Source organism: Panicum virgatum, chromosome 5K, assembly GCF_016808335.1.
Source record: "Panicum virgatum strain AP13 chromosome 5K, P.virgatum_v5, whole genome shotgun sequence".
Lineage (NCBI taxonomy): Eukaryota > Viridiplantae > Streptophyta > Magnoliopsida > Poales > Poaceae > Panicum > Panicum virgatum.
The window spans coordinates 46,733,600-46,752,390 of NC_053140.1; the positions used below are offsets into that span (position 1 = coordinate 46,733,600).

Here is an 18,791-nt window from a genome sequence, read left to right on the forward strand (position 1 = left end):
ATTGACCTTGTTCACAATCGATTGAAACTGACTGAACATGTCGCCAATGCTCTCACCCGGCTCCTGTGTGAATTTCTCGTACTCACGCCGGTGAGTTTCGAACAGTCTGGCCTTCACCTGAGGTGTGCCCTCGTGGTAGTTCTCAAGGCACGTCCAAACTCTGTGGGCTTCCTGAAAATCCTAGACGCGTAAGAACACCGCACGAGAAACACCAGCGAACAAGGCATTTATGGCCTTGGCATTAGCCTCGTGTTCGGACACCTGAAGAGGTGAAGTCCGAACGGCAAGCACCTGGTAAGCCTGGTTCTTGGTGATATCCCAGACATCGGCTCCCATGCTCTACAGGAAGGCTCTCATGCGAACCTTCCAGTAGGCATAATCCTCGCCGGAAAACCCCAGGATCTTCCCAAGACTCGCCATGGTCGCCAAGTGGTTTTCGAACCGGTTAAGGTACTGAAAACCTCAACCGAGCTCTGATACCAATTGAGGGATTGAAACTGGCGACCAGAGGGGGGGTGAATGAGAGCCGATCAAAATTTCTTCGAAATTTGAACCGTCGGCCTATGTCCCAAAAACACCGCAAACCCTCGAACCTAAATCTGTGAGACTAACTATGGTCAAGCTATCTCAAACCAAAAGACCCAGGTTGCAGCTTGGAAGCAAAGCCGAGAAAACTCCTCGAACCGCAGCGCGGCAGACACAGACCGGTCTGACCGGTGCACTGGACCGGTCTGACCGGTTGGACAATTCAAACTTCAGGCTGACCGGTCTGACCGGTCTCGCCTACCGGTCTGACCGGTGGCGTCAAGAAAACCCGCAAACAAAGCTTCAAACTGCGAATCTCGAGCAAACGAAATCCAAATCCAACCAAACTTGGAGGAAAGCTTCATAACTACCCCATGAGCATATCCCCAAAAGATCTTACCCAAAAGATTAGTAGATCATGAGAAATCGAGGAAAGATCGAAGATGATTGGGGTTTTCTCAAGAACTCAAAATCGCCAATTCGTGTGAACTCTCGATTCCAGTGGTTATAGCACAAAGCTAGAGGGATAAGAATCGTCACAAAGAGTTCATCAAACCACGAATTCAAGGGTTGGTCTCCTCCAAACACGAATTGGAGAGCGCAAGGTGCGCTACGCAGAGATCCCTCGAACAGTGCCATCTTGGAGGAAACTTTTGCTCTAGATAGCAGAAGTGCTTGCAGCTCGGTGGTTGAGGTCGAGAGCTAGGAGCCAGCCCGGCCCCGGGCTCGAACCCCGGTCCTGCATGCCTTCAAGCCTCTCTCGGTGAACATGGTGGCTTCTTCTAACACTCAAATATTTATATAATAGATTGGACTAGTTTTTTATTCTGTAAACAAATACTCTACTCCAACGTCCAAACTTTAGTTAGTGCATAACTACCACTGCCATTTACTAAAGAAATTAAGCCAAGTATAGAAAAAAGGAGACAACCCAATTTGCTAATTTAGTTAGAGTAAGTTTGCAGCGCCAATGCTTATTTTTGTGAACTGGGTGGGTAGATGATGATGTGCTCATAACAAGTCTCACACGGTTACATACATTTTGATGACTCAAAACTGGATATGTTAACCAGGAAGACAAAACATGACACGGGTTGTTGAACCTGTTTGCATGTTCAGTAGATCAGTAGCTTTTGGCTGCTCTCTCCCTTAATGCTAATTGGACTAGTTTTTTATTCTGTAAGTTTTTTATTCTGTAAACAAATACTCTACTCCAACGTCCAAACTTTACAAGGATTTCATTTACAACTAAAAAGCATTACATGTTGGTATGAGACTACCCGAACAAGTTCATGTCAAACCATCATCTTCCTAGGGCGCTTCTTTGTGACTGTGGAGCATCCGGCCGTTTGCGACGCACAACTGAACATGCAGGTGTGGTAAGGGGGTATGCTAGACCTCCACCCAACTACTCTGAACTTCCCCTGAAGCGGAGCACGCCCAGCTATGATATCATGTGCTGTTAGCTCGGGGACACCCTGCTCCCTAGTACGCTCCTGGTAAATGTTGTAGATCACAACGGCGTGCTGGCTCCTCGCCATGCTCCAAGCGTACACGGGATGCCCTCTCTCCAAGAGGTCTTTCGGGTGCTTCCCATACGTGAGGAGGTACTTCCTCGTGAAATCTCTCGAGCACTGGAGCACCCTGCGCCAGAACTGAACGTCCTGGTTGGCTCTCATCAAACTCCCCACTATGTTTCCTCCCAGGAACGTGCCGTCGTCCAGCAGCGCCGCGATCTCCATGGCTAGTGACGCGAGCTCTGGTTGGTCGTCAGGGTTCGTGCTCCCGAAGGCGAGCGTCTTGAAGTAGTACCAGTAAGCTTCTTGAGTAAGAGACTTCAGTCTGAGAGCTGGCGCGGTGCCAAGAGCTGCTATCTTCTCCGACCGGCTTGTGATTATAATCTTGCTGCCCCCGCGCCCCATGCTTCTCGCTGCAGAGCAGTACAGATTCCTCCATGCCTCCTCTTCCATCTCCATGTCCCCGGCTAGTTCAATGACAGCAAGTGACCTCCCACGGGAGGCGGCGGTGAGATCCTGATGCTTGATCACACCACTTCGTCCGAGAGCAGCCATGTTGTCAGCGCCAAGGTCGTCTCCGCCGAAGAAGACGATCGAGGAGAAGTGGCCGCGCACCCTCTCGTCGAGGCAGACATGCTCAACTAGCGTGCTCTTGCCGATCCTCGCCGCGCCCACGATCGGAAGCACCCCTGGATTCCCGTCGCCCGCAGCCTCTGGCCGGAGCAGGAAATCGATGATCGCCTCCTTCTCCATCTGCCTGCCGAACATGACCTTGTCAAGGACCAAGTGCTCGCTGTACGGCTGCCGGGGGATGCGAGGGTACCCCTCCAGGAACACGGCGAACTCCACCATGTCGCCCATCAGCGTCTCAAGGCCGTCGAGCATCTTCTCCATGTTCTTCAGGCTTTCAGCGTCGAGCACGGTGCTCTGCAGGTTGCTTCTGCTGCTGCTGCTGCTGACGGGGAAGGAGAGGAGACGCTTGGCTGAACTGAGTCGGGACAAGACAACATCGCGGCCACCGCTGCTCACCTCGCCGTGGCATCTGTAGCTGATGGTATCTAGCACGTAGTGGCCGTCGTACATGCCTTGCCTGAGCATGTCGAGCAGCCGGAGCATCGCCTGGTTGGTGATGTGCCGCCCCTCGGCCTCCTCGACCGTGGCGTCGATCCGGAGCAGCACGCGCCGCAGCCGCTGGAGCTTGTGCTCCGTCTCTTCTGCCTTGGATGGCCCGTACCTCTGTATCACCACGGAAAGGGCTCTGCCCAGGAGATCGCTCATGATCGCGGAAAGAAGGGGCTCCATTGCTGGACTCCACGACCACGAGAGAGAAGATTTGGTGGTGGCCGGTGGGTATCCGCAATGGAGAATGGAGCACGGGTCAACTGGTGGGTAGATTTATGCGCACATGTCCTTGGCTGCCTGCAAACGATGAAAAGAAGGGCAGCGAAATGCAGAGATTTATTTTTTGCCATAAATAAATAAAAGGCTTTGATTTAGAAGTCAATCGAGCCTTATAATTCCAATCCAGGTGGAATGGATCTAAGTCTAACAGCTTCGGTTAGGTTGGTTTATTGGCATATTTGACTCGACTCTGCACACTGATCAGCTGCTTGAGCATGTGCTCTTGACTCTTCTGCCTAGAAGCGTTCAACCGTCTGTGCCTCCTCCGGATCACGATGGACCGGGCCCTGCCAAGGAGATCGCATGCGATTGCAGAAAGAAGCGACTCCATTGCAAGGCTGTCAGAGGAAAAGATTGAAAAGGAAAGCGTGATAGACCGGCATTGATCTGCAGGTCAGTCAAGCCGTGCCTCAATAGTCAGTCCCTGCGGTTGGAATTACTTTACTGCTTCCATAAAAACAATAGCCAAGTTGCAGTTAATCTGTTATTACAGAGAAGAACACGCATGATCACAAAGCAGAACACCTTCATGATTGCTAGTGCCATATATACTGAATGGATAAAACATACAGAGTCATACAGCATGAACCAAAAAAAAAAAATAACACCGAATTCAGTCGTGACTGCCGGTGCTGGATTTGCTTGTTCATGGGCGGCACTTGTACCAATAAAGTTGCCGCAAATTCATATTAAAATCTCGCCTGCCGAGGGCGTTTCTTGCCGATTGTTGAGCATCCAGCCTTCTGTGATTCACAGTTGACGAAGTAGGTGTAGTAGGGAGGTATTGTAGACCTCCATGTCAGTGCAGTGAACTTCCCCTCATGCGTAACACATCCTGTTATAATATCCTGTGCTGTTAGCTTGGAGACATCATTCTGGGTAGAGCATTTCTGATAAGGTCCCTTCTGATAAATGTTGTCGACCAAAATGGAAATCTGGCTCTGCTGGGTCATCCTGCATGCGTACACAGACCGGCCTTTCTGAATCAGATCTGCAGGATGCTCACCAAACATCAGTAGGTGCCTGCTCGTGTAATCTCTCAGGCACTGAAGCAGCCTGCTCCAGAAGCGAGCATTCAGGTTGGCTCTCATCATGCTTGCCATTATGTTTGCTCCCAAGAAGGTACCGTTGGTCAGCGCCGCGATCTCCATGGCTAGGGATGCAAGCTTTGGCTGATCCTCATGGTTCGCGCTCCCGAACACGAGTGTTCTGAAGAAGTACCAGTACGCGTCTCGAGGCAGATGCCTTAGCCTGAGAGCCTCCTGCGTCGTTCCGAGACCAGATATCTTCTCTGATCTGCTTGCGACAATGATCTTGCTCCCATGCGCCATGCTGCTTGCCGCCGAGGAGTACAGCCTGCTCCATGTCTCCTCATCCATGTCCCCAGCTAGCTCGATGACAGAAAGTGACCTCCCGTATGAGGTAGCAGTAAGATCTTGATGCTTGATCACACCGATGTTCGGTGGTAGAGGAGAAGCCATGCCTTGGGCACCGAGGTCGTCTTCGGTGAAGAAGACAATTGACGAGAAGTGCTCGCGCACCCTCTCATCAAGGCAAAGATGCTCGATCAGCGTGGTCTTCCCGACCCACGCCGCGCCCACGATTGGAAGAACTTTGGGGCTCTCGTCACAGGCGGCGACTCCTGTCCGAAGCAAGAAGTTGATGATCGTCTCCTTCTCCATCTGCCTGCCGAACATCACCTTGTCAAGGATCAAGTATGTGCTGTACGGCTGCCGGGGGATGCGAGGGTATCCCTCCAAGAACACGGTGAACTCCACCATGTCGCCCATCAGTGTCTCGAGGCCATTCAGCATCTTCTCCAGCTTGTTCAGGCTTTCAGTGTTGGGCATGGTGTTCTGCATGTTCTTCTTGCTGCTGGTGATGGGGAAGGAGGGGAGACGATGCCTGGCTGAACTGAATCTAGGCAAGGTAACAGGGAGGCCACTGCTCACCTCGCCATCGCCTTCTTGACCTCTGCACTTGACGGTGTCGAGCATGTAGTGGCCCCTGTACATGGCTTGCCTGAGCATCTCGAGCTGCCGAAGCATCGCCTGGTTGCCGATGTGCCGCCCCTCGGCCTCCTTCACCATGGCGTCGGCCCGGAGCAGCACGCGCTGCAGCCGCTGGAGCTTGTGCTCAGCTTCTTCTGCCTTGGGCCGCTTGGACCTCTGGATCACCACAGACAGGGCTCTGCTCAGGAGGTCACTCGTGACCGCGGAAACGATGGTCTCCATTGCAAGGGTGAAGGATCTTGTCAAGGAGAGCTTTGTGCAATGGAAAAGAGAGAATGGATGCAATTGTTATGTGAAAAAGTCTTAGCTTCTGATTACGGAAACGTTAGTATTATCATCATTATTTGCGGAAAAGAATGATGGATTAGTACAAGTGTCGATGTCAACTACCGTGCTGCAATTTCATCCAAAGTGGTAACTGTGGAATAATACATCCAATTAACAACGTCGGTCTAGCGTGACACAGGAGGTGGAAAAAAATTGCATGGGCGCCGCGCGCACCAGCGACGGGGTGCGCCCCCCCTCGTGGCGCGTCGGGATTGGACGGAGTGCACGGGGGTCTCGCGCGGCTCGCCTCCTCGCGTCCCTGCGCTCGATCGCTCCCGGCTCGGCCCCTCGCGCGGCTCGTAGCGCTCGGCTCCGCCTGCGAATCGTCTTGTTGCGAACTGAATCGTCTCGTAGCGCTCGGTTCCGCCTGCTAGAGGCAGATAGAAATAATTGGGCAGGCACGGCGGTCTGGAATGAAGCCATCCCAAGTTTTCAATTTTATGAAGGAGCATTATGGAGGGGAAGACAAAGTACCATTTACTAAGATGGATTGCTATAATGAGATTGGTCGCGAGCGCAGACAGTACTTAGAAGGCAATGATGCACAAACATTATCTGAATATCTGAGAAATAAACAAGCCCAGGACCCAACATTTTTTATGCAGTTGAGGTGGACAAGGATACTGGTCATATAGCAAATTTCTTTTGGGCAGATGGTCAGTCTATCATGGATTACAAATGCTTTGGTGATGCTATGTCCTTTGACACCACATTTCAAACAAATAAGTTTGAAATGCCTTTTGCTCCGATTCTTGGCACCAACCATCACAAGCAAACAATAATTTTTGGGTGTGCACTCATGTTCAACGAGACTATTCCATCATTTGTTTGGCTATTTGAGTCCTTTCTTCAAGCAATGTCTGGAAAGCACCCAAGCACAATTTTCACAGATCAAGACGCGGCAATGGCAGCAGCAATTGCTCATGTATTCCCAAACACAGCCCACCGCCTATGTTTGTGGCATATTGGCCAAAATGCTGTCAAACATCTTGGTCCTATAATTAAAGCGGCAGAGGACAAGGCAGAGGACAAGACAGAGGACAAGGCAGAGGACGAGGCAGAGGACAAGTCAGGTAACAAGTTCAACAAGTTCTGGGCAGATTTCAAAAGTTGTATCTACGAAGACAGACCAGAGATTTACTTCACAGAGAAATGGGATGAATTGTTGGCTAAATACAACCTTGAGGATAACACATGGATGTCAAACCTATATGCTTTGAGGGCAAAGTGGGCTGCGGTATACCGTGACTCATTTACAGCAGACATGCACTCGACCCAGAGGAGCGAAGGTATGAACAATGTCTTCAAGAAAACATTTCGTAGGAAACTTGGTCTTTCAGAACTCCTTGTAGAATGTGAAAATATTATAGTCACTCTAAGGTCAAATGAGAAGGATGCTGATTTTCAGTCACGTCGAAAGATCCCAGTTTGCTACATTCCAAATCTGCCAATGTTGAAAATTGTAGCTGAAACATATACGAGGAGAATGTATTCAGATTTTGAGGAAGAGTTTAAAAAACAATTTACGTTGTCTTGTGAATTGTTGGAAGGTAATGGGACAAACTCCACATTCTTTGTTAAGTATATGCAATCTGAACGTGGAGCAACACTAGTATTGAACAAAGAAGATTCGACTATTACATGCTCTTGCCGGATGTTTGAATGCATAGGTATGTTAAGTATTATCTTCCAAGCTGTTTAAATTGCATCTTGTATCCTGAAATATTATTTGTTTAAATTTGAAACTATATGTTTCAGGTTTATTATGCAAACATGCTCTTAGAGTCTACAATATGAATGGGGTATATAATTTTCCATCACAATATATACTGCCTAGATGGCCCGTACCTCTGTATCAGCACGGAAAGGGCTCTGCCCAGGAGATCGCTCATGTCCTTGGCTGCCTGCAAACGATGAAAAGAAGGGCAGCGAAATGCAGAGATTTATTTTTTGCCATAAATAAATAAAAGGCTTTGATTTAGAAGTCAATCGAGCCTTATAATTCCAATCCAGGTGGAATGGATCTAAGTCTAACAGCTTCGGTTAGGTTGGTTTATTGGCATATTTGACTCGACTCTGCACACTGATCAGCTGCTTGAGCATGTGCTCTTGACTCTTCTGCCTAGAAGCGTTCAACCGTCTGTGCCTCCTCCGGATCACGCTGGACCGGGCCCTACCAAGGAGATCGCATGCGACTGCAGAAAGAAGCGACTCCATTGCAAGGCTGTCAGAGGAAAAGATTGAAAAGGAAAGCGTGATTGACCGGCATTGATCTGCAGGTCAGTCAAGCCGTGCCTCAATAGTCAGACCCTGCGGTTGGAATTACTTTACTGCTTCCATAAAAACAATAGCCAAGTTGCAGTTAATCTGTTATTACAGAGAAGAACACGCATGATCACAAAGCAGAACGCCTTCAAGGTTGCTAGTGCCATATATACTGAATGGATAAAACATACAGAGTCATACAGCATGAACAAAAAAAAAAAATTCACACCGAATTCAGTCGTGACTGCCGGTGCTGGATTTGCTTGTTCATGGGCGGCACACGGAGGAACCACGGCAATGTCTGCACCTCACAACTCATCAAGTAGCTGTAGTAGGGTGGTATGCGAGACCTCCAAGCCACGATCTCAAACTTCCCTCGAGGCCTTGCACTTCCAACATGCAACTCGTTCAGGGTTATCTTGGGCAGATCATGCTCCTGGGATGAACACGCTTGGTAAGTATGGTAGGCAGTGAACACGGTATCAGTCTTGGGTAATCTCCAAAGGTATATCGGCCGACCATTCATCAGTAGGCGATCGCACGGATGCTCACCAAAGCGAAGGAGGTGCATTCGAATGTATTGTCTGACGCCGTTGAGAACCCTTTGCCAAAACTGAGAGCAAGGGTTGGTTCTCAGCAGGCCACCGAACAAATTGGCCGATATGAAGCATCGATTCAGAAGGTCTGCCATCTCTATGCACACAGATGCTAGCTCCTCCTCATCCTCTGCATCAGTGCTCCCGAACGCGATCGTCTTGAAGAAGTACCAGTAGGCTTCTCGAGGCAGAGGTTTCAGCTCCAGAGCTTGTGTTGTCCCCAAACTTGCAATCTTCTCTGATCGACTTGTGACGATGATTTTGCTGACTGGCATGGTGCATCGTCCTCGCAGATCAGACAGTGTTCTTTCCCACCATGTGTTGTCATCCACGTCCTCAACTAGCTCGATAACAACCAGCGATTTCCCGGCGGGGTCGAGATCCCGGTGCTTGTGCTTGATTCTGCCGTTGTCTTCCAGATGAGGCGAAGAAGACGATAGCTTTCTATCCTCGATGTCGCCTTGACCAAAGAAGACGATCAGGGAGAAGTGCTCGCGCACCCTCTCGTCCAACCAGACGTGCTCGACGAGGGTGCTCTTGCCAACTCTTGGTCGACCTATCACAGGAAGCACGCCCGGATCTTCTGCAGGCTCTGGTCCCAGCAAGAAGCTGATGATCTTCTCCTGCTCTGCCTCGCGGCCGAACATGCGGTTCTCCAGCCACAGGTGCCCACTGTAAGGCTCACGGCGCGCCGGAGGGTAGCAGCTCAAGAACACGACGAGCTCCTTCATGTCGCTGGCCATGCTCTCTAGGCCGGCGAGCACCTCTTGCAGCTCCGCCTCTGCCTCCACCTCCCGTCCGCTGTCTTCAGGCGCCATTCTCGCCGGCGTCGTCCTGGCCGAGACAGTGCACAAGCGCTTCGCCGGATTGATTAGGGACGAGGCCAACGACGAGCGATCAGGAAGACAGCTGACCTCGTGAACGCCTTGGCGCTTGATGGCGCTGAGCAGGTAGTAGCCTCTGTACACGCCTTCCCTCATGAGCTGAAGCTGCCGGAGCATGGCCTGGTTGGTGACGCGCCGCCTGTCGGCCTCCTCGACGACGGCCTGAAGTCGTAGAAGCACGCGGCGCAGCCGTTGCGGTGCGTCCTCGATGCCGCCGGCCTTGCGCCACCGGTGGCAGCACCTGTCAAGGGCGAAGGATACGGATCGGCCGATGAGGTCGCCGAGGATCGCGGAGGCAAGCGTCTCCATGGCGAACTCCTGTGTGAATGGATCGAGCAATAGCTTCAACGCTGGAGTGGCCCATTCAATCTTCTGTGTTTATTTCGGGTAATCTCTGTCGGGAACGTATCCATCTCTGTCGAGAGTGCGACACGGCAGATTCGTGACTTCGAAAATTCTTTTAATAGGCAGGAATACACCGGATCCAATGCCATGGACCATCCATTCTCATTCAGTATGGCAAGCTGAGACTTTGAGGTTAAAGAAGGTTAACTACTTCTTCTATTTAAAATTAGATAATGACTTCTGTGCAGCCGGCTTGATTGAAACGGCCGGCTGAGTCCGTTCAGCATCAACAAAGCTTTTAGTATTTTTTCTTAATGTACAATAATTTTTAATATGCATCTAGACATATTACACACTATATCTAGATACATAACAAAAATTATATATCTAAATGCTAAAATGACCCATAATTTGAACGGAAGGATTACATAACTTGTCACTCGTGAATGTGACTATTATACTTATTTTGACCTTTTCCCATTTAGAAACTAAATTAACATGTAAGTTCATATACTCATATTAGTGGACTTCTTACTATTACTAATTGGAGGCTCTTTTGAAGTCTCCAGGTGAAGCCACCTAGGATTCTAAGTGGACAGTCTAAAAAAATAGAGAAATCATATAAATTCTCAAAAAAATCAGAAACATCTGGCCATCAATTGGGCAACTCTAATCATAATAGTCATTAGATCTGTTATCTTTTTTAATAAATTACCCACATTTCCCATTATGATAATAGGCTAAAGTAACCCCCTAACCCACCTCTGCCATTATAAAGAACTAATCTAAAGTAACCCTCTATTTTTTATGTAAATTACCCACTTATGCTATTATAAAATAATATCAAATAACCCCCCTAAATTTTTATATATATATATTATCCAATGATAACATAATAAAAAGTTAGAATGAACCCCAAATCTGAATCAAAATTATGTTATTATAATAAAATCTTAAAGCACATTAATATAAAATTCTAAATTACTATTCCTATCATTATTAATATATTATTTATATAAACATACTAACCATAATGTGTTTGTCACCATATATTCATGTATAAGAAAAGAGATAAGAATACCAATTTTCATGTTGTTCACATAGCTCAAACAAAATATTCAATTAAACACATATCAAATATATATGGAGGTGCGATGTGAAGTGAGAAAAAATTATTAGTAACTAAACTTATCACACTTATTACAATTACATAATGATAAATATATATCTTTGCAGTACTGGATTAGAATATTTAATTGGTAAAAAAGAGTGTGAGATAGATAATTATTAAATATCCCTAACTAGCCAGTGTGGGGGCACGGGTTGATAGACTAGTTGTTATATAATTGACCACTCTCCCACTTAGAAACTAAATTAACATGTCAGGTCATATTCGTGGACTTTGTTATATCACTGCCCACTCCGGTCACAAATAAGTTTTATATTGTCTTAATAAAACTATCTGAAAGCTCAGTCCAAACTATTTTTTATAGATAAAATAGGCGGAACAACCGATTTTGTCCTCACACTTTGGCCAAATTAGTCTCTAAACTACCGAAATGATCATTTTAGTTCTCAAATTTTTCCATACAGCTCAATTTTTAGTCCTTTGTCCTACGTATCTTACCATGTCGGCGTGCCATGTCAGCATCCAAGTGATTTTTAGCAGCAACATATATTGGTTCACACACACTTAAACATGAGACAATAAAACTTTAGCTTCTATTTACATCTTTTCACAAAAAGAAACTATTGTGCTTGTATTTTCTTAAATTGGGATCAACTCTCTTATTTAAAAATAGTAAATTTATTTTAGTTTCATCAAGGTGAAAGTTTTACAATGACCCTGTTCGGCTGCTCTAAAAAGAGCTGGCTGGGCTGGGCGGGTGGCTGAAATGAATTGTACGCGCTGGTACTATTGTTCCATCAGCATGTTTCTACTGGATAGTTGATATTATTACTATTCCTGCTCCGCCGATGCGCGTTCACGGAAGCAAGTTTTTTTTAAGTTGACGTACGGAAGGAGCGGCTTATGCCCTAGCCGTTCGGCTGCACACCAGTCGTTCCATTCCCAGCCCAACCAGCTCTTTTCAGAACAGCCGAACGGGCCGAATGTCTAAATTTATAGAAATGCTGATTTTTTATGAACCACAGATGATTATAGGGATCCCAAAATTATATATGATCAGGCGTGCCAACATGGCATGACACATAAGATGAAGGACTAAATAGATCTGGAGAAGTTTGAGAATTGAAATGGTCAATTCTGAAACTTAAGGATGAAGTTGAGCTTCAGTTGAAAATTTGAGAACAAAATTGACTATTCCACTAAGGAAAAAGTCTCCATACCCCTGACTAAAAAAACTATTCATGGTGGACTACTTCACCACAAAACTATAAAAATGGATATTCAACCCCTAAATTTTTTAAAACCAGTCAAATAACCCCCCAAGTGGTTTTGCTACTGTGACATGGTTTTATCTTCTATTTATTTATTTTTGGAAAATCTTTGAAAATCATAGTAATCATAGAAAACCATAAAATGGAAAATCATACTTTGTTGGTCTCCACATGAGTAGATTTACACAATAAACATACAGTCTAGTATTCTTTAATACAACGTTTTTACTGTAGCTTTAGATCTATGCTTTTCTAGAATTTTTTAGAAGAATTCATAAATGCAGCTTCTATGGTACAATTGTAGTGAAATTTTAATGCTTGGAAAATTATTGTATACATGAATTATAGTAAAAATTTTATACTCATTGGATCATGTATAACTTAGTTATAGATTTATTTAGGTTTATGCTTATTGAATCTATGCTACGAAGAATTCATAACTGCAGATTCTATGGTACAATTGTAGTGAAATTTTTATGGTTGAAAAATTATTGTACACTTGAATTGTAGTAAAAATTTTATACTCTTTGGATCATGTATAACTTAGTTATAGATTTATTTAGGTTTATGCTTATTGAATCTATGTTGCGAATCCATGCTTTATCTGTAGCTAAGATATACATGATCCAATGAGTATGAAATTTCTACTAAATTTCAAGCATACAATAATACTTCAAACAATAAAATTTCATCACAATTGTATCATAAAAGCTGCAACTATGAATTATTTCAATTAATTGTATAAAAGCATAGATCTAAAGCTATATCAAAAACTTTATACTAAAGCATACATATTATATCTTCACTGTTTAGACCTAATCGTATGGAATTCCAACAAAATTGGATTTTCTTTTTTTTAATAATTTTTCTAAGCTTTGCTGTAATTTTTCAAAAAATCAGTGGAAATAAATAAAAAAGAAAAAGATAAAACCAACTGTAGCAAAACTACCATCTAAAACCACTTGGGGAGGGGTGGGGAGGTGGTGTTACTTAAACTGTTTTAGAATATCCAGTTTTATAGTTTGTCGTGATGAAATAGTCCACCATGAATAGTTGGAGAGTTAAGTATATTTTTTTTCCTTCCGCTAATAAAATTTGGATATTCGATATGAGTATTTGGCAAATTGAAAAATAGAGCATGTCTCGGTTGTGGGTGTGAATATGCTAAGATCATCGAAGTTAAGTCCTTACCGAGACGATTTAAGATGCTCCAGATGTAGCTTGGTCCATTTTTGAAAATGATCGTGGCTGCATTCGGGATACCAGCAGCAGGCAGACACCGCGCTTGACTGCTGCCCGTGTGCCCGCCCATATGCTGCACTGGTTGAACGCGTTGTGTGACTGAGTGTATAGCAGCCATGTGCATACACATCTGTTGTACTATTGTTGTATCTGAGGTTAGTGTTGACGGCTATAAAGTACCAAATCTAGGCCGTCAACTCCTGCATAAATACATAAAATGTAAACATCAACATAGTGGTAGTGGATTATTACTGACCATTTCCACGAGTGTTGGTAAATATTTGTATGCAGGTGAATTAAGGGAGAAAACACACTTCATGAGTAGAAAAACACACTCCACAGATCAAGGCAAAATGTGCAACCAACCAGAGCACGAGAATCAGGCTGAGACGGATCAAAAGAGACCCAAGTACCAAAGCAAACTTGCTTAGGACAGGCCATGACCAATGAGATTAGGACAAGAGACACCAGGACAACCCAAATACCAAGATTGGTTGCGGTTGGTGGCAGTGGGCCGTCGGCCGACCATCCCACTCCACAACCGACTTACCTTCTTTGACGTGGCAGCTTCTCATTGGCTCACAATGTCGGTTCTTGGAGGATTAGGTGCTGAAGGTCGCCGTGCTGCCCGTGGCTTCCTCCTGTATATATGAGAGGAGGGGGGTAAGAATCAAGACACACCACCAAGTTGAGTTACACATCCACCAAGTGCTCTCTCAAGCCTCCTCTTGCAATAGAGTTGTCTTAGATTAGGGAGAGGGTAGAGGTACTCAGGAGGGGCGCCGGTCTTCAGCGCTCTTCTCCATTTTGTACCTCTACAAGAGTGAGAGAGTTGTTCGGGAGAAGTGCCGGGGTGTCGGCTCTCTTCTCCCAGCTTGTACCTCTACGGATGCTGCTACATTCTTCGGGTTTTAATAAGTATTCGTGGTTCCTATCTCTAGTATTTTACTTGGTATAGTAGATGCTAGTAGTGCTTGTAGTTGAGTGAGATCAGTTCTCTTACTCGCTGGTTTGTCGCTCTGTATTTATACAGAGTGCTGTAGTTTGCTACAGGTCGACATACGTAGTTAGATTGCAGCAGTAATCAATAGCGTAGACGTGGTGTCTAGGCTAGGGGTTATCCTTCGTTTGCCTTATATCCCACGGTTTGTTAGAGGTAGGCCGTAGATGGTGACAGCTCTATTGGTCCTTCGTAATCCTCCAAGTTCGGATTTAGCGTAGAGCTGTTGGCTGGAGTCGACTGGCAGACCAGTGGTAAGCCGGTGCCCGAAGCGAGTATTGTGCCGGAGAGATCGACCTTTAACTCAGCAGTAGCACTATCTTAGGAATACTCTCTACCCTTCTATCTATCTTGGTGTGTCCTTGGACTGACTAGTATAGAAGAGAGTGCACACACGTCCCCTGTGGATTCGATAACCCTTGGAATCCTCTGAGGTGAAAGCTACAACGGTATCCGTGCGCTTGTGGATTTATTCGTGACGCTAACATACTCAACAGTTAGGACGGGGCGACGGGCTTCCTTAAAATTGACTAGACTACGGCAAGCATATACTCCCTTCATCTCAAAATAAATGCAATTCTATAAGACCAAACACGCAAACCCATGCTATGTGTAAAATTATCAAAATATTTCTTATCTTTTGTGATGAGTGGATGAGGTATTAGTAGGGATGAAAGCGGGAATGGGAAGATTCTATACTGACCGACACCGTATCTCGATTTTCCCGATCGAATGCCGTATTTTCGGGAAAAAATGAAATCAGGAAAAAATTTGGGAAAATTCGGCGAAATCGGGATCGAAATCGGTTGGGGACTTTTCCCGACTGAATTAGCGGATCCCTTTTTTAACTCAATATTTTCCTGCAGTATTCCCAAATTACAACAGCCCACACCAGCCAAAGCCATCGCACCTCACGGCCCAAGGCCCATTAGCGCGCCCACCCTCCACCAAACCCTAACCTCCCGAGTCCCATCCTCCCAGGCTCCCTCCGACCCTCCCTTTCCCTCCCCCACTCGCGCAGTCGCGCGCCTGCGCCGCATGACACCCAGCCACGGTGCCGCCTGCCCCCATTGCACCCTCTCCCACTCCGACCACCGGTGGACGGCGGTGCACCACCTGACCGGCCCCGGCGCCCCTCCTGTCCTCCCTCCGACCTTCCCGCTCGGCCGTGCGCCCGATTTCCCCGGCGTGGCGGCACCCTGCCGCCCTCCATCTGGCGCCGGCAGGACCAAAAGCCCAGGAGCAGAGGAGCCAGCTCGTCACCTCGGAGGCCCAGATCCAGCACGGCAGCACCTCCTCGCCAAAGCGCGCGCCACGGCCGAGTCCTCGCCGCCCTATGCCCCTGTCCCTGGCACTCGGGATGTCAAGACCCATGAAGCCGCGGACCGGACAAGGGCCATCTACCGGTTCAACTTCTACCTCATCCGCCAGAAGGCGTCTCTTCCTAGAGCTGGCGCCGCCGTTGAATAACAGCACTCTAGCTCCTTTTCCAACACCAGGTAATATACGAATTTGATCAATGTACATGTTTTCATGTTGATGTGGTTCTGTAGAGCGTAGTCAATAAGTTAATTAGTTTACTAGATGCAAGAGGTCTAGATCAGCAAGTTAATTAGTTTACTAGATACAAGTTCATTGTTGCAATCGTCTTATACATTTCGGCATTTCTTATCTTTATAGGATGCAAGAGGTCTAGGTCAGCAAGTGGAAGCCCTAGTCAGGATCTAGGTCTGTGTCTATCTTCAGCATCTGCAAATGGGACTCCTGCATCTAGCCCGCCATCAGTCTCTTTGCTAAGTCAAGGTGGGAATGATGCCGATGGTGAAGCCAAGAGTGATGCTGCCACTGGAGATGGTAGTGGAACACAAGTGCAGGGACAGCAAGGGACACAAGTGCAGGGACAACAAGGAAGAAACACTGCAGATGCCATAATTATTGAGGGCCTATGCAAGATGGAGATGTAGATGAACCTTCTGTTGGTGGAAAGAGGCGAAAGAGATGCACATCAAATGTGTGGGAATATTTCACAAAGAAGCAGATGCACATCAAGCTGAATGGTGTATCCAGTGTTCTTGTGTTTGTGTGTGTCGGTGTGTGACTGTTTGTGGACAGTGGACCTATTCACCTATTATTTGTATGAGTGTGGACTTTTGTTGTGTTGATTGTTATGGCATGTTATCGGTTATGACAGTATGAGACTATGGCATGTTATTTGTTATGTGAAGGCTTAATGTTATGTCGTGGTGCTATTTACCTATCTACGGATTATAGTTTTGCTTCCCTATGTATTATGTGTGTATGGCTGAATCTATTGCGTCGAGTTCTACGTTTGAAGTGGTTACATGCATTGATGTTCCCTCTTTTAAATACCGCTTCCCGACTGTTATCGACATGCTTCCAATCGAATTATTTCGATTTCATTTTCCGTGTGTTCGATTTTGTTTTCCCGACCGAGCTCTCCTGTTCCCGTACCCGTTTCCGCATAAAAAATATGAAAACGAAAGTGGTTAGGGTATTTTCCCGATCATTCCCGACCGCTTTCATCCCTAGGTATTAGTTGTCTTTTGCAAGAATATTTCAGAAATTGTCTTGTCTTTTGTGGTAGGTGGGGGTCAAAGTTAGCATTTTTTGTGGGATAAATTTTAAACTCTATAGTTGCATTTATTTTAGGACAGAGGGAGTACTGTACAGTACAACCAACAATAGACTAATCAATGTACAATACAAAACGATGATATGGTCTAACGTCATGCAAAGTATCATTTTTTTAGAAAAGGGAAACTTTATTAATTTCAAGTATGATACATCGAGATGATACATCGTCTTGAAATGTTCCTGGCCTCTGTCCTAATGACACACAACTCTACAAAAAAGTTTTTGATAGAAGCCAAGCACATTAATAGCTGTCAATCCTAAGACTAGACTGCCACCCATGCAACTGGGCAAAAAAGTCTTTGGCCACTTGGGCCAAAAAATGCGATGCCGCCACAAGGGTGTCCTGCAAAGAGGGCCGTTGTAGGATAGCCCATGTTCGTAATCAATGTGTAGTCGCGAAGATAACCTGCAAGAAAGATTGTTTTTTTGTTATCAAATACCACTGCATTTCTGCAGCACCAAACAGACCAGCAAAGGGCTACAGCACCTACAAGGACAAGTAGTTTGTAATCATTTGGTATCCAAACATATTAGATACACTACTTGGTTTAGGCAAACCCCAAGCCGTGTAGACTGAGGCCCATACCAGCCGTGTAACGCAACAATCAAAGAAAAAATGTTGTATTGTCTCATCTTCATGACAAAAGTAGCATTGTTGGCTCTCTTGCCAATTACGTCTTGCCAAGTTGTCTTTTGTAAGTATGACTCCCCGTTTTTGGTACCATAGGAAGATCTTGATCTTCAGTGGGATTTTAAGTTTCCAAAGCTTTTTGTTTGTATTTGGGATATTCTGATGTATTAGTCCGAGGTAATGTGATTTTACTGTAAAAATACTTGCCTGGTCTAGATTCCATTTGAAATCATCCCGTTCGTGGTTAAGTGTAATGTTAGCTAGGCATCTAGTAAGGTTATTCCACAATACTAATTTGCTTCCAATTAGATCTCTTTGCTCAGATAGATCGGGGGTATCTGAACTTAGTACCTCAGCCACCATATCCTGTTTTTTGCGAACTATGTTATAAAGTTGTGGGTATTGTTCGCGAAGGAATCTATTACCTAACCATGCATCTTCCCAAAATTTTATCTGAGACCCATCCCATCCTTAATGATGAAGGTGCCGAATTTTAAGAAGTTTGCTTTGACCTTCATTAGGCTTGCCCAGAAATGTGAATCCCTACTCTTCCATTGGACTTGTATTAAAGGTTTATTTCTTAAGTACTTATTGGGTAGGATTTGCTGCCATGTACCGTCTGTCGTTAAAAGACGATATAGCCACTTACTGAGCAGAGCAATGTTTTTAAGCTCTAGGTTATGTATTTCTAGTCCACCCTGATCCTTAGGTTGGCATAGAATACTCTACTTTGCCAAATGGTATTTTCTTTTATTCTCATCACTTTGCCAGAAGAATCTAGATCGAAAGTAATCTAGCTTTTGTAACGAACATGGCACCATTTATGCCATTTCGAGTGATTTTGGTGATCGAATGACAACGCAATCAATGGGACTAATGGTTTTGTTAAGTGAACATTTCTAGATCCTAGGGATGAAGTAAAAAGGCCATGCAAAGGAAAACACGAAGAAAGAACTCAAAAAAACGCTGAATTGGACGAGTTCTACTGAAA

At 45.7% G+C, this 18,791-nt stretch overlaps 3 protein-coding genes across 3 annotated transcripts; all 3 read right to left on the bottom strand.

The window, feature by feature from the left end:
• Positions 1–1,674: 1,674 nt before the first annotated feature.
• Positions 1,675–3,443, bottom strand: LOC120707867 (putative disease resistance protein RGA3). The gene has a single exon (XM_039992922.1). It carries the CDS (start codon positions 3,342–3,344, stop codon positions 1,821–1,823), a length of 1,524 nt encoding a protein of 507 aa, XP_039848856.1. The 5' UTR covers positions 3,345–3,443; the 3' UTR covers positions 1,675–1,820.
• A 689-nt stretch (positions 3,444–4,132) lies between these two features.
• On the bottom strand, positions 4,133–5,677 carry LOC120710165 (disease resistance protein RGA2-like). The gene has a single exon (XM_039995823.1). The coding sequence runs from the start codon at positions 5,675–5,677 to the stop codon at positions 4,133–4,135; it is 1,545 nt and encodes a 514-aa protein (XP_039851757.1).
• A 2,510-nt stretch (positions 5,678–8,187) lies between these two features.
• LOC120707868 (putative disease resistance protein RGA4) lies at positions 8,188–9,922 on the bottom strand. The gene has a single exon (XM_039992923.1). It carries the CDS (start codon positions 9,834–9,836, stop codon positions 8,271–8,273), a length of 1,566 nt encoding a protein of 521 aa, XP_039848857.1. The 5' UTR covers positions 9,837–9,922; the 3' UTR covers positions 8,188–8,270.
• Positions 9,923–18,791: the final 8,869 nt, after the last annotated feature.